The sequence below is a fragment of the Siniperca chuatsi genome, linkage group LG8 (genome assembly GCF_020085105.1).
Source record: "Siniperca chuatsi isolate FFG_IHB_CAS linkage group LG8, ASM2008510v1, whole genome shotgun sequence".
In the NCBI taxonomy this organism is placed as follows: domain Eukaryota; kingdom Metazoa; phylum Chordata; class Actinopteri; order Centrarchiformes; family Sinipercidae; genus Siniperca; species Siniperca chuatsi.
In genome coordinates this window covers 6,369,845-6,385,522 of record NC_058049.1, presented here as the reverse complement: position 1 = coordinate 6,385,522, position 15,678 = coordinate 6,369,845, and the positions used below count along the sequence as shown (strand labels likewise).

Genomic DNA, 15,678 nt, shown 5'->3' with positions numbered 1-15,678 from the left:
AAACTGCACTGATCAATATTTTTAAATAAAGAATGGATCAAATGACTATGTGGAAGGTGTTACTGTAGTGATGAACCAACAGGGAATTATCGCCCGAGTTCCCCTCAGCTCTATGAAGTGCTGTCGTTCAGCTCATTGTTTTGCCTTTCTGGTCTGCAACTCTGCTCTCACCAACCTTTTTCCTTGTTTTCAGCAAACAAGCTCTGATAAACCCACTGTACACTACCTGCCCAGCACCAAACAGCAGACAGACACAGTTAGCCACTAGCTGGTGAACATAGTGGAGCGTTTAGCAGCTAAAGAGCCAGATATTTCCCTCAGGAGTTGATATAGACCAAAAACAGAGCTAAAATAGAGTGAATATTGGACTATAACTCATTAAGTGCCTAGAACACACCTCCAAATTAATGATAATGTTGTCTGTGTCTGCCAGGTGTGTAAGTATGCAATTTATTGCTAACATAGTCCCATTAACAACTTTATAAGGTGTCACTTTGTGGTTTCAGCTTATTCTACTGCCTCCAATTGGCCAAAAATATCAATTAAGTAGCTTTAATTTGTTGGATACACCAAAAACGAACATTCCTGTTATTTTAACCGGAAACACTTTCCCAATTGATTCCTCAGAAAATTCACAATATATGTTTATTATTTATTTATTTATATATTTGAGGTACTTTACTTTACTTTACTTGAGTGTTTTCTTTTCATGCCACTTCCTTCTTCTACTGCACAACATTTCAGAAGGAATCGTTGTTCTTTTTACTCCGCTACATTTATTAGTTGATTAGTTAGTCGACTGACTAATTGGCAACTATTTTGATAATAATTTCTCATGCAAAAACTTCTCATGGCAATTTTTTTTTAAATTTTGAATTTTATACTATTGGTCAGACAAAGCAAAGCATTGTGAAGGTGTCACTTTGGGCTCTGGGTAATTGTGACAGGCATTTCTCACTATTCAGAACTTTTACAAGCCAAACAATCAATTGATTAATGGAGAAAATAATCAGCAGATTAATCCATAATGAAAATAATCATTAGTTGCACTCCACTTCAGTTTTCTGCTTTTACATTAATGCATGAGTAATAATAATCTAATGACAAGTTATAATAATAACAACAACAACAACAACAACAACAATAATAATAATAATAATAATAATAATAATAATAATAATAACAGTCACAGGGGCTGTTTTCCTGCTTTGAGTACTTTTACTACTTGAAGTACATTTTCCTGATTATACTTACATACTTTTACTTAGTAACATTTTAAATGCAGGACTTTTACTTGAGTGTTTTTACAGGGTGGTATTAGTACTTTTACTTGAGTAAAGGATCTGAATACTTCTTCCACCACAGTGGATAATGAGGATCACGCAAGTGCTGCATAGTTCACATTGTAATGTGGTGTTTCCGACAGTCTTTGAAAGCAGCATTAGCTCCGCCAACTTGTTGCACCACCGGAGAAACGCCCCCTCCTCCCTCTCTGTCTCTCGGTGTATTTTAGCTAAGCTCGGCCACAGTTCAGTCACTCACTGCTAATCAGAGCATAAACATGGCTGCTAACCGAGTGATCGTGTACGGCGGAAGAGGCGCTCTGGGCACAAAGTGTGTCCAACATTTCAAATCCAAAGGATGGGTGAGTCAACGTTAACCTTAAATCCGAGATGCTAACACTCTGCTAAATGACAAGCTAACTGCATTCTCTCTTTATGATATTAATAGTGGGTTGCTAGCATCGACATGGCTGCAAACGAGGAGGCAAACGAAAACGTGATTGTGAAGTTGAGTGAGTCTTTCACCGAGCAGGCAGGACAGGTGAGCTGCAGATGCCATCATGAATTACGTGTTTGATGTTTCTGTCGCGTAAATGTCAAACCGAAGCGCTAACAGACAGTTAAGACGCTGCGACCAGCAGCTAAAGTCGAACTTGTGGTATGAATCCAGTAGACACATAAATATGATTTGTTTATTGTTTTGTTTGTATTATTGAATCTAGCTTTGCTAGAAAATGTGTATGCTAATGCTGCGTTCATGTCACATTGGAAAATAAGTGAAAAAGTTTTTTTTTGCAAGCAGAGCGAAGTGGCTTCGTGAATGCAACAATTTAGATTTTTCATTGAGACGTCGCTGATTTGGCTCCTTTGTCTGATGGCAAACATCCACATGTTGTTACATCTAGTGGGAGATTATGGAGCATTCAGAATCCAACAATGTATTTTTCTATTTTATGAAACGATATATTTGTGACAAGTCCATTAACCCATTTTCCATGCTGGTTTAACCAGTCCATGCTGGGCAAGAGGAGGGGTACAACTCGGACAGGTCACCTCCAAGACGAATAAAAATGTAAAGTACAATAGTTGATGTAGTTGATATATTCTTATTGGATGCAGGATAATATATTAACACATTTCTATGTCTTTTATTTTGCCAATTTACATGACTTTTACTTCTGTAGCATACAATATGTATGCAGAGTTGTTATCCTATAATAGCACGTACTTGCATTTTTCTTTTTTTGCATTAAAGGTTATTAAGAAATCTCTGTATTCATCACTTGGAGGCTGCTGTGAATGGTTTCTCCAAATATCCTCCTTTTGTTTGTTGTCCTGAACGCAGCATAGAACATGGTGTGTGAGCTGAAAGGTTGTCCACATTTAAATGCCTTTGGTCCTGTGGCTTTATGAAAAGGCGTCAGTAGTGATCTCTCGTTTTGTGCAGGTGACTACAGATGTGGCCCAGTTGCTAGGGGAACAGAAAGTGGATGCCATCTTGTGTGTGGCAGGAGGATGGGCCGGAGGAAGCTGTAGTTCCAAAGGTCAGAGTTCAACCTTTTGTTTGCTGTAACATTAATGATCAGCCATTTATGTCCTACAGTAATTCATGCTTACATTTACTTGCTACCCCCGACGGTAACAATGTCCAGCTACCAGCACCTCCTAAAGCTCACCGATTAACACGTATCGTATTTGTTTAATCCATTCAAAAACTACAGTGTAAAAATGACAGTTTGTCCTTTTTCAAATGGTTACCTGCCGAAATATTTCTTGTCTCTGAGCAGTTGCCAGGCAGTTTCTGGTCCCAGTGAAAAATTACTTGAGTACATAAACCCCCTAAAATGATGATTTGTCGTTTTTTTTAAAATTTGGTTTTTGTACAGATTAAGAAAAGTAGATATAATGTGTTAATTAGTGAGCTTTAGAGTTGCTAGTAGGCAGATTTTGTTTCTGTAGGACAGAGCCAAGCTAGCAGTTTTCCCCTGTTTTCAGTCTCAGATAAGATAACCGGCTGCTGGCTGTATCTTTTAATTATATTCCATTTCTGCCAATAGCTCCTCTTAAATGTTACACACTGGACCTTTAACAGACAGACAGAGAGTGGTGAAGATCCTCATGTAACTGTCTGCCAGAAAGCAAATAAGCGTTTTACCCAAAATGTTCGAGCACTAAATAAGGTGATGCATAGATGGAATAAGCGTGTTGGATGAATTATAAGATACTAGCAAATTAAAATGAGACTATCCTTTTTATATTTATTTTCCATGTCACTTTTTTTTAGATTTATACAAAAACACAGATCTGATGTGGAAACAGAGTGTGTGGACTTCCACCATCTCCAGCCACCTTGCTGCCCTGCACCTGAAACCAGGCGGACTGTTGACTTTGGCCGGGGCCAAAGCAGCCCTGTCAGGCACTGGAGGTAAGATACACATTTGTGTTTACCGTTCTCATCATGATGACCTGGTTTGGCTGCGTGTCATGTCAGGGTTGCAGGCAGACATTGATATATTGGAGACTTAATTGTGCATATGTTTTTGTTGTCCAACCTGCCAATTCAGTTAATGTAGATAATAGAAAACGCTAAAGGGCTTTGACCAGGGAATTGACACACTGATCAGAGACATGGGGGATCACACGCAGCTCACAACAATGCGAGGAAAAGGTGTCGATAAAATGGATCCAAGAAACAAAACAAGGGGAAAAAAGATAGAATAGCTGAGCTCTGTGGGAACAGTGGGGCTCAGTGATTCGTATCTGTTTCATAAACAAAAAGTCAATAGTTTGATTTCCACAACAGCCTGTTTGCCCGTCAGCAACCCTGCGCTTTGTTAGTGTCCTTGAGCAACTGACTCAACCCTGACCTGCTCACTCATTGTAACCTACTCGATATAAGACCAGACAATATGTAGTTCAAATATAACTGATTGGGGTTCATTAAAGCAGCCAACGACTACAGAAGGCAATTAACAGAAGACAACAAATTACTATAATAGGACTGGTTGATCATGTAAAATCAACCCGCAATAGATATGATGATGATATCGGGGTTATTTTCTGAGACTATAGAAAGCTCCCGCAGAGCCCCAGACAAGACTTTACACAACTGTTTTCACAGGCTGAGTAGTAATCATCATGACAAGTAAACTGAACTTCATGTGTAAAGTCAGTTGTGTGCCACTTTTTTCCACAATTAAACAGCAAACATACATTTAAAGTTCCAGCTTCTCCAACGACAGAATTTGTCATATATGACAGTCAATTGAATATCTCCGGGTTTTGGACTGTTGGCTGGACAAAACTATTTCAAGACTTAATCTGGGGCTCTGAGATGGTATTGTTTCACTATTTTTTTTTTTTTGACATTTCACAGACTATTGAGGAAATAATTAGCAGATTTATCAATAATAAAAATAATTATTTGCAGCCTTACTAAACAATAAACTTGTGTATCATTATAAAGCACATATTATACTTATCAAATATCTATGCAGAGAAAGATGTTATTGGTAATTCTAATTCATGTTGTGCAGTCCTGAGCATCAAACAAGCTGATAGTTGAACCAACTTCTTGTCAGGAGGCAGGTTTGAAATACATTAACTGTACCACAAACCAGCCTCATGTTAGCCTCTGGCATCCAGATAGACTTTGGTGTGGCGCCATGTGATGTCCAGCCTCCCCGTGTATCCAAGCCAACCATGTGATGGGCTGAGATCCAACTCTACAATACAATATAAAGCTCTGGCTCAGCAGTCACCACAAAGCCTACAAGCTCATTGGCTGCTTGGTTAGGAGGAGAATGACTCAGCAGTTGTGGCTCCACACACATTATCCACGTTGACAGAGTGTGTTAACTGCACTCATACAGTTTGGAGTTCCTATATATTATGTAGGAACCTGCCTCTCTGCAGAGCTGACTGCTTTAGGGATTGTATTTTAGAGATTCAGAGAAATGTGAAAGTTATCATTTTATTTTCCAAAAAACCCATAGCTGTGTGGTTTAATTAAATGTGAGTCAATATCAAGAGCCAAATATTTAGAGATGTAACAAACACTGTTGAGAGTTACTCATGTTCATCCTTTCTTCTGTGTGCTTTGATCAAACAAAGTGAGTAATGAGCATTAATGAGGAAAGCAGATTAGGATAACTAATTGTATTGACTTTGAAGGTTGTTGTAAACCGAAGTTTTATGAATGAATACCCAGTTAAATGTTAGAAACATTTTGAGCAGATGTGGGAGATAATTAGCCAGAATCTGGATATTTTACCCGTTAAAGTATCATGCCAGCAAGTAAAGTAATGAAAATGCATGACCGTTTTGGGATTCACAAAATGTTCTGGCCAGTAAAGAAAAACATGTTTCCTGTCCTGAATCTATTACCTTTTGTGTGTGATAGTGTCCATCAGTAGATTACCTTTCTTGAAATTTCAAAGCAAACTTAAAAGGTAACAGACCAAGAAAGGCTAACCAAAGTCATGTGAAGGGCTTTTTAATAATCCTAAGCTTTTTTGATTTAGGAGTTAAACAGAGGTCGAACCCCAGAGGGAGTTAGTGCAGGCCGTCTTCTCTGTGCTCTCCATGTGACTTTTTTTTTCTTTTTTTTTTTTTTTTTTTCTCCCCATAATCCTCAATCTGATTATCCTCTAAGATGCAAAAGATGGCTTTCAGTGTTTGGATGCACAGCAAACTGTTATTCTCTCTATTCAAGCAACTTAACTTCTATACAGAAGCCCGGTCCAGTTTTCATTCTTACATACAGAAGATAAAGATTAGCCTGTGAAATATCAGTAGTGCAGCTTTCTAATCAGAATAGTTTGAATATGAAGAAACGTGTCCATTGACTGGAGTGGCAATCTGGGACTCTCCGGTGAGTATTTACTAAGTAGAGATTTACTGAATTAAAACGGGTGGCAACGGCAGTGATGGAAGAAGTAATTCAATCATTTATTTAAGTAAAAGTATCATGTTAGGTTAGCATAATTGATATTTTCCACTTACTGCATCAATGCTACCAACTCGGAAACAATCTTTCTCCATATATGCATACATAAATAGAAAAAAAGTCATGTCTACATTTGCAAAAGATTGGCAGGTATGTTTAAATTACCTTTTGGCCCCTAAAACGGTTATTTTTGGAAGTTATATTACAGCTTGTATGCTACAGCGACTTCCTTTACATAGTTGCTTTTGATTGGGCGGTGCTGCAGATGTTTCCTAGCAACACATGACTAAAGTCTTCATTAGCTAAGACATTCTTTAAGTTTTAATGGTGCAACCTGATTTAGTAAAACTTTGAAACTAGCTAGTAGTTACGACTTTACACACAAACTTATTAATGGGTTTACGAATAGTTTGTGCAACCCAATCCTGACCATGGATGTGTCTGCAAAAACTACAGCTATATGTCTATTTTAAATAAATCACCTATATTAAGGTGCTCACTTGTGGCGATGTGAGTCAAAAAAATTCCCAAGTGTCTCAAAATCAGAATAAACTTTAATTCATCAACTTTAGTAGGAGTAGCACCCACACACAGACTGTAGCCTGCATTATTTCATCTTATTATGGATTAGTGACCTTAGTTAGAAGACTCCCATCTTTTTCAACAAACTGCTCAAAGTGAGAATAACCTTAATTAGTCCGAACTTCCTCTCTTCACATTTACATGTTGCTGTTGCTCCTAACTGTGAGAGCAGATTGGGTGGCAAGGACAAATTAGACAATTAGGAGAATTGTTGATGGATGCACATTGGCTTTCGCAGGGAGTGAACATGTGACCTGTCAGGTACAGGATGTGTAAAGCTGGAGGCTAACCTGGTGGCTATGCAGCAAATCAAAGCAGTGTTGATTTCACTGTCCTTGGGCTCTGTTACATCATTGGCATCCCTAACTCATGCTTCCCATGATTTTGCTCTTTGATGAAAAACAAAAGCTTGTGATAAAAGCCATGTCACCACCCCTTGTGCCTATTGGTCAGTTCTTTGTAAGCCTGTCATAAGATTGGTTTAGTGGGGTGGGCAGATGCTTAGCATTCTTTGGAAAGCTCTTTTAGATGTTGGGGGGGGTGGGGTGCACTTAATGTTTCCAGATGCTGAAGCTACAAAACATTCCTGTGAGTTATCCAAGGCTGGGTTTATGTAGAAATATGGAGCAAAAAACAGACTAACTAGAGAAAAGAGAAGAAGCGATTAGGAATGTTTTATAAGTAGTCAGTAAATTGAATGTGATTTGTTTGCATCCTGCCTATTCGAGCATTTATACGACACAAACGTACCTGGTTACTACTTCAGTTTTAAAAGTCTAAAAATGTTCCTGCCATAGATTCTCCAATGTTTTTCCACTTGACCTCTCTCTAGTAAATCAATGTCATCCACTCCTGGGCACAGTGTGTGATGCATTTGATGTGGTCTATGCTGCTTTTGCAAACTGAATTTCCTCCAGGATACTAAAAGAAATATTCTATCTGTGATCCACAGGCATGGTAGGCTATGGCATGGCTAAAGCTGCCGTCCATCAGCTGTGTCAGAGTCTTGCAGCAAAAAACAGTGGGATGCCATCAGGAGCTGCTGTTGTGGCTATATTACCGTGAGTACTGCTGTGAAACATTGTGTACACACTTGGTCATGATGCGCATTTAGTTCTGATTTGATGAACATCATCACCATGATGTGATGGTTTGGGCAATGGGAAGATGTACTGCACTCACAGGTAGGGGCTTTTTAAATTAATAGTCCACCAAAAATCTCTCTTGAGTATCAAATACCCTCCGCCTGTAGGCCTGAGAGGTGGTTCTAAACAGTTTGTGGCTTTCTTTTTCGTGGAGGATATCAGCTGTAGTCGGCTTGGATTCACAGCATGCATTCATTCATTCATTCATTCATTCATTCATTCAACCTTTTATTTAAATCTTGAGGAATCATTGAGGGCAAGCCCTCATTTTCAGTGATGTCGAGAGTACAAAACAGAATAAATACACACACAAATAATTAAGAAAACAAAAACAGAACAGTTAAAAACAGTTACATTCAAGTGCATAGTAGTTTGTAATCATGTTTTTAAATTGACCTGTAGGCACAAATGTTGAGTTTTAGTGTGTGTTTGTAAAGTGTGTGCAGCACAAAAACTAAAATTGAAATTCCCAAACCTAGTGTTTTCACGTGGGACATCGAGCATTAGCCAATCACTAGAACAAGTCAAATAATGACTATGGGACCAGTTTAATAAGGAAGTGATATATTGTGGCATGTTGCCATTAAGGGCTTTATAAATAAATAGAAAGCAATGCCGTCTTACTGTCTACTGAGATGCCTGCCCATCCTTTTCGCAGCAGTTACAATTGATGGCAGAGAAAAAATGTGTCAAAATGTATCAAAACGTTCATGGAAACTTCTCAAACCACACCTGCAGCATAATTTGCTTGCTTACTGATGATCTGTATGTGAGTATTTGATACTCACTCAAGAGGTAAGATTGTCTACTCTACCCGCCATTTAGAAGAATAACCAACCACTTTATTTATTTTATCTACTTTGGCTCAAAAAAGCTGTTTAGCTTTATTCCACCTGCTTCTGTGGAAAATGTGAGGGAATAAGTATTTGAGCTATATAGATTAGTCTATAATAGATTAGCTGAAAATTAATCGACAACTAAACAAAATAATAACAAAAATAATTGTTAGTTGCAGCCTTAATATTTATTGCCCTTGCAGTTAAATATTTTAGTCCTTGGGCTGACACTAAAATCATGAATAGCGGGTAAACTATTAGATTTACTTGAACTTCAATAGCCTGAGATATTGTAACATGACGCTAGTAAACTGCACACAGCGCATTCATGTTTACTAGCCTGGGTGTTCTACGATACTTTATGACAAAGGGACTACAGATGTGTTTGTTTCTTTCTCCCCTGGATGGAGCGCTCACTCACTGCTCGTTGGATGTTATTGGGTTTTTTTTTCCCTCCTAAATTTTATTAGTTATTGTTGGCAGAAAACAGATTTCTTGCTAGAATCCTAATCCAGCAACAGAATTTTATTAGCAAAATAGGACAAATATACAGGTTAGTGTGGATGGCATTCTCTTTTCTGTTACAGCCTCGTTTTGTGCTTTAGGTTGAAAGAAGTGGTCTATATTTAACATAAATATCTTGCACAATGCAGCTTTAAATACACCAACAATGCAGGCAGCCAGTAAAAGGAGTGAGGATGAAAGCTATTGTAATTCGCTGTGCCTCATTTTCCTTTGTTATGTTCGATGGATAAGTGCTCGGTGAAGATAAGCTGCAGGAATAAAGGATGGATAAGGCCGCCAATTTCACCCAGCAGATCTCTGGTTGTGCACATGATCTGTTTTAGATGAATGACGCAAACAGTTGCCTTTGCATCATCGCCTCCTCTGTTCGCTTATTGAATTTAAAACCAGTGCTTTTTGCAATGTCATCGTGAGAAGCTAGAAATGGATTTTCAGAGGTGTATCTTGCGCCTGCCCTCTCTTTGGTTGTATTCTCCACCAACATGAGGTTGGACTGAGTCTGCCTCTCCAGCATGCTGTCACATCTGTTCAGCATTAGCCCCATGACTTGGCATTTCTGTTACAGCCTGTGTACCCCAACCCCCCTTGTGCTGCTGTACCATACTAACACTGTATAGCTATATAGCATTTGTAGGAATTCATAATATAGAGTGTATTACTGTAAAGGCCGGGTGATGGTCGAACAATGGCTGTTTTTTGTATTTTAGAATTGAAACAGTTTTTTTAAAACCATATACAGTAAGAAAATAAATAATTATATTAATGCCCCCCTTCAGTCTCTACAGTTAAATAGTACTTTTATAAAAATGTGTTCTTGTTCTTAAATGAATGTATATAGCTTATACACCATGATGATTCCCCCCAAAATACTATAGTACACCTGGGTCAGGATGTTTTGTTATAAGCTATTACACAGGAACATTGCATGTTAATATTTGCATGCTTGTACTAAAGGTGACATGAAAAGCATGCTGTGTAATTCAAGACATTGATGTGAAGTAATATTTGAAGTCATGAATATGATAATAAAACAGAAACATGGTGCAAATGATTTAATCTTTTTTTCAAATCCACACAAACCCTGTATACCCCGTTCTCTCTGTATGTGTGGAGATGCTGCAGTCTGCCAGCCCTGTCCTCTCTCTCTTGTCACCACTCAGACGCTGCTACTCACCCTGATTATCATCTGGCTTAATTTGACAGGGTTACCTTGGATACGCCAATGAACAGGAAGTTCATGCCTGACGCAGACTTCAGTTCCTGGACACCGCTGGAGTACATTGCAGAGTGAGTGCTGAGGCGAATAATGATTCTTAGTCTTATTTACAGGCTGTAGAGAGCTCTGTAAAAATGATTATATTTTAGAATGGGATGCTGCTCATATGTTTTCATCAATGTAGCTATACCAAATGGCTGACTTTTTTTCTGCTCTCAAATAATATTTCAAACAGCTGTATTTGGTGTTTATATTAGCAATTATAAAAATACATCACAAAAACACCACTCAAGGATTGTCATAGATCTTTGCATTAATATGTTTGCATTTAACAAGCTTTGCATTAAGGAAAATTCCACCTTCGAATGACACTCACTCACTTAAAAACTCACTCCTAATGTGCTGCATGTATCCATATGCTGTACTTCTAGTAATCTCCTTTATCTCCCAAAATGCCTTTAACACTGATCTTATTGCATTCAATATAAGTTGGGTGTATGAAAATGCACACTACACTATAAATCACCAGTGGTTTCTAGTTAGTTAGCAAGCTTGACTTAAATATCACAATATAAACATGAAGTATACACATTCGGTACAAACAATATTCCAAATGTTCTCGCATTGTTGGACACTGGGGACGAGTCTCGTCTGTGTCCAGAAACAATGACCTAAGATCAACTGAGTTATGCTCAAGTGAGTCTGAGGACATAATAGCATGTGTCTTTCGTTCTCTATGCTAGTGCCACACGAGCACAGGTATTGTTCAGGTGGTGTATGACTCCCATCTTCTACATGTCTTTGATCACAACTGGCCCTTTACTGACACTGAAACATGTCCTCATGTGTCTGATTTATATGCGGTCCTGTTAAGGTGGATATATTTCTCTCTTATTGTTCAGTGTTGGTCCAAAAAGCTCCTTGATTCTGAGGGACTGACACCCTAAACATCACATTTACCCTTTGATGCTTTGGATCTATGGAAGCCAATAATTTCACAGCCTGCAGTTGTGTGCATGAGGGGGGAAATGTTGCATGCACGTATCTGAATGTGTGAATTTGTAAAAAGGTTTTGCAGCTATAGAAATATTTTGTGCATATGTGAAAAGGTTTTATGCACACAGATATAATTTGCACGTGCAAAGTTTTTGTAGCTGTACAAGTATTTTGTGTATGTGTAATTTAAAATAAAATATGTGCAGGAATATTTTCAGCAGTGAGGTTTCACACAGTCTGAGAGACAGGCGCACAAATTTCCTATCTTTATATGCGACACTGAAGCTGAGCCAATGGGGTTTGAGCATGCGTATTAGGATTCTGTTGTATGAAGGCTACTTAAACCATAGCAGTCCACCAAAATCTGTTTCTTAATAAATAAGCAATCCAATTGCTGAATCTTCACTAGATCTACAATGCCTAATTTAAAAGTTTGTTCCGACTTTTGTAAGGCAATGGCACTACTGCACTTCCGGTTTCTACTGCCTTTCTAGCTTGTTAGCTTAATACTGTAATTTCCCATAGAGGTTAGCGAGTTAGCTAACATTATCTTGAAGTTTACTTCACACAGTCTAGCTTTCCAACAAAACTTGCAAAGTGTGATTTTCTACAAGGATAGGAAATTTGTGTGTCCGTCTCTCAGAGTGTGTGAAACCTCACTTTTGAAAATATTCCAGCACATATTTTAATTACACAAAATATTTCTAATTTGTAAAACTTTTTTACAAATTCACACATTCAGGTACATGCGCATTTTCTTTCACATGCACACAAAAGGTGATATGCAACTGCAGGCTGTGAAATTATTTGTGAACATTTCACAAGCTCAAAATGATAATGACCCTAATTTGCTTACATATAGATCAGAAACATTTTCATCATTTTCTATCAAACAACATTAAAGTTACTGGAAATACCTGATATCATATTAAGGCAGTTGTGACTATGTGACACTACACTAACAAATTATAAATGAGCACAGAATACAAAGTACATTACCAATAGCTAGTTTACACAGTAATCTTAAGTTATAAAGGGTAGGTTTTTTTTCTTTAAAATCACATATTACATACACTTATATTGCATTACATTACATTATCAGTCTTCATACCTTCCTGAAGTAAAATGGGTCTTCTGGTGGTGTAAATAGACCCAGGTTCTTGATGTTTGATCATGTATGCATGTCAAATGTATTACTAAAAAAAAAAAAAAAAAAAAAAAAAAAGAGAGAGAGAGAGAATAGAATCAAAATGTGACATTTCACCACAAGATGGCAAAATAGATCTACTCTGTTCTGGCAGTACAGTGTGATTGATGGCACGGGTGTGTGTATGTGTTTTGCTTGTTTTTATTGCTCACTCATCACTGAAGCTCATCCATTTTTCTGTCTTTTGTAGTGCATTATTTATGACATTTATTCTCTTAATTATGTAACTCGCATACATAAAATCAAAGATTTAATCAAACGCTACATTATAAACAATTTACTTGACTAATGCAAATAAATATAATGATAATATTTTTGTATTTATCTTTTTAACAGTTCTAAACTTCATCAATGTCAGTGGGAGAAGAGAATTTGATATAAATCCACTAAAGTTTCACTTATTTTATGAATGTTTCAAAACAACTGAAAAAATCATCTAGTACCTGAATTGTTACTTGATTTTAATTAAAACTTTAATTAATTCAAGTAATTAGTACATTGAAAACAGTGTTTTCAGAGTACTAGAACTCACCTGAATAAATGCTGCATGCATTGAGACAGAAGTGTGTGTTTACCCGCTGTGTTGGCCAGGGAAGATTAGATGAGATTTGATCCAGTTTTATAATCCCTGAGGAAACAGACAAGGGTCTGAGGACAGAAATAGAAAAAAATCTACATGGCGGTAAATGAAGGGAGGTGGCACTCAGTGCTTCCTTGTTCCTTTTCCTATCCTCTCTGGCTTTCAAATGACAAACTTCATTCATAAAACCTGTACACAATTGTTAGTTGAAGATTCTATCTACATTCATTTTTAGGAATGTACAGAACAAAGACTAAAGTATAGGGGGACCAAAAGAAACTCAACTAAAACTAAGACATGACATAATTTGTTTGGTATTGGGATTTATTGTGCAACAAAGACCATCAAAGCATCATCTACTACTAGTACTCTCATTGTGCTGTCTGTCTGTCTGTCTGTCTGTCTGCCGAGAGTACTAGTAGTAGATGAAGCTACATGTGATGTATTTGTATAAGGTGATGCAAAGGTGAATTTAGAAATTCACTGTGATGGTTTTGCATAGACATACAGGTACCTCTCTAGGGATATAAGGTATTGTAATTCTACAGAGTAGAATGGACGTGTATAAACAAATGAACATGTTAGGGTTTTGACTACTTCTCAAATATTGCTTCCATTTCTTTGTTTTACTCCAGAATGTTCTTCAACTGGACCACAGGGGTGAACCGGCCGGCTTCAGGAAGCCTGATGCAGCTGCTGACCTCTGGAGGCGAAACCCAGGCTGTGGCTGCGCAGTAGAGGACAGAGATGGTGCTGAGAGTTGGGGAGGGAGGGAGAGAGAAATAGAAAGATGGATGGAAGCAGAGAGAGGGAGAGCTGAGGAGATGGAGAGGCACAGAGATATAGACTGGTAGAGAGAGGAGGAGTATATGGGGAAGGAGAGTTATAGAGATAGGAGATGTGATGAAGAGGGTGTAGAGGTGAAGAAGAGAGATGGTGACAGAGAAGAACTAAATAAAATAAGGAGGTAGAGAGGAGATGGCTAGATGGGTTTGTTTTGGAGCACGGGGGGACTTTCATTGCAAATGCTGCTTCACGGCGCCATCTAGCTGTAAATCCCCACAATTATCCCACTTAAGGGTGCACTCTCCTCTCTTGCACAACAATTTTGAAGGCTATTCTTTCAAAGATCAGTGAAGTGTGTTAAATGAGAAACATTTCATATCTAAATGTAAAATATGTAGCTCTATTTTGGTCAGGAGTGTGTGGAAGAGGTCACCGATTAAGATGCATATATAATTTGTTATACAATACCATTGTAACTCTGTCATAGCAGTGTTATTGCATTAATTATAATGTAGAAAATTGCTCAAAATGGAAAAAGCTGTCTTAATTTCCCCCCTAGAGTTTCTGTATTTCACCACCAGGACCCCCCCATCTCCAAAATGCATCTTCATACCTACACTCGCTACAGTCATTTTCTTTAACATCTGTGAAATTCAACACATGACAATGTCGGTTCAGTGTGACATGTGAGATCTGTAGACCTTTTAGTTTGTACTGTTCATAGTCCATGAAGGTCCTCAAAGTCGAAGAAAGCGGCTGTTGACTCTCAAACGGACAATATGGTTTAAAGTGGTGTGGCCTTATTTTATGTTTGGAGCTATCAAGTCAAAGTGTCCGCTGTGTCCGCGGTATGAAAAAGGTGCTCTGTTCCTGTTGAGGGTTTTTTAAAACATGTATTGTAACTGTCAAATTCACAATAAAATGAGTCAAAATAAAGGATCGATTTGAGGTTCAAAGTTCATTCTTGCACTTGGAAACAGCAGTTGACAAAATAATCTCACCTCAAGGTCCATTTAGTAGCTCTTCTGGAGCTTTCAATTATTACACGTCTGAAATCACTCAATATTAATTATATAGTGCACTATATTTACTGTCTGCCATTTTATTTGAGTGTCCGAATTGTTGAGTTGGAAATTTATGCACATAAATTGTGCCCTCAAAAATTCCAACAATGCAGCTGCAGCAAAAAAGTAGTTTCCATGACATGTACACTACTTTCTGACAACAATCCCACAACACAATACATCACATTCAATAAGAGAAAATTACATTTGTACTGCCTCCGTGGAAGGGGACCCACTCCCTATGTAGATAAAGATGGCTTCTTCTAAGGTAATGAAAACACAATGACTCTCAGGTGATTATACACAAAGAAAAACATACTTATGAATATTATCTTCCATTTCTGCCAATAGATCCTCCTAAATGTTACACACTGGACCTTTTTAGAAAGTGAAGTTCAAAGTTCATGGTTGACATTGGAAGTTGACACAATACTGCATGTCAGTCACATACTTTTTTTGGGAAGTGGAAAGATACTAGCCAGAATCAAATGTGCTACTGTGAGTCTTAAA

At 37.8% G+C, this 15,678-nt stretch overlaps 1 protein-coding gene across 1 annotated transcript; it reads left to right on the top strand.

Annotated features, from left to right (window-relative positions):
- Window positions 1–1,473: 1,473 nt before the first annotated feature.
- On the top strand, window positions 1,474–15,040 carry qdpra (quinoid dihydropteridine reductase a). Its single transcript, XM_044205750.1, has 7 exons — window positions 1,474–1,645; window positions 1,732–1,824; window positions 2,731–2,827; window positions 3,568–3,708; window positions 7,766–7,874; window positions 10,523–10,606; window positions 13,954–15,040. The coding sequence occupies exons 1-7, from the start codon at window positions 1,562–1,564 to the stop codon at window positions 14,054–14,056; spliced, it is 711 nt and encodes a 236-aa protein (XP_044061685.1). The 5' UTR covers window positions 1,474–1,561; the 3' UTR covers window positions 14,057–15,040.
- The last annotated feature ends 638 nt before the right edge of the window (window positions 15,041–15,678 follow it).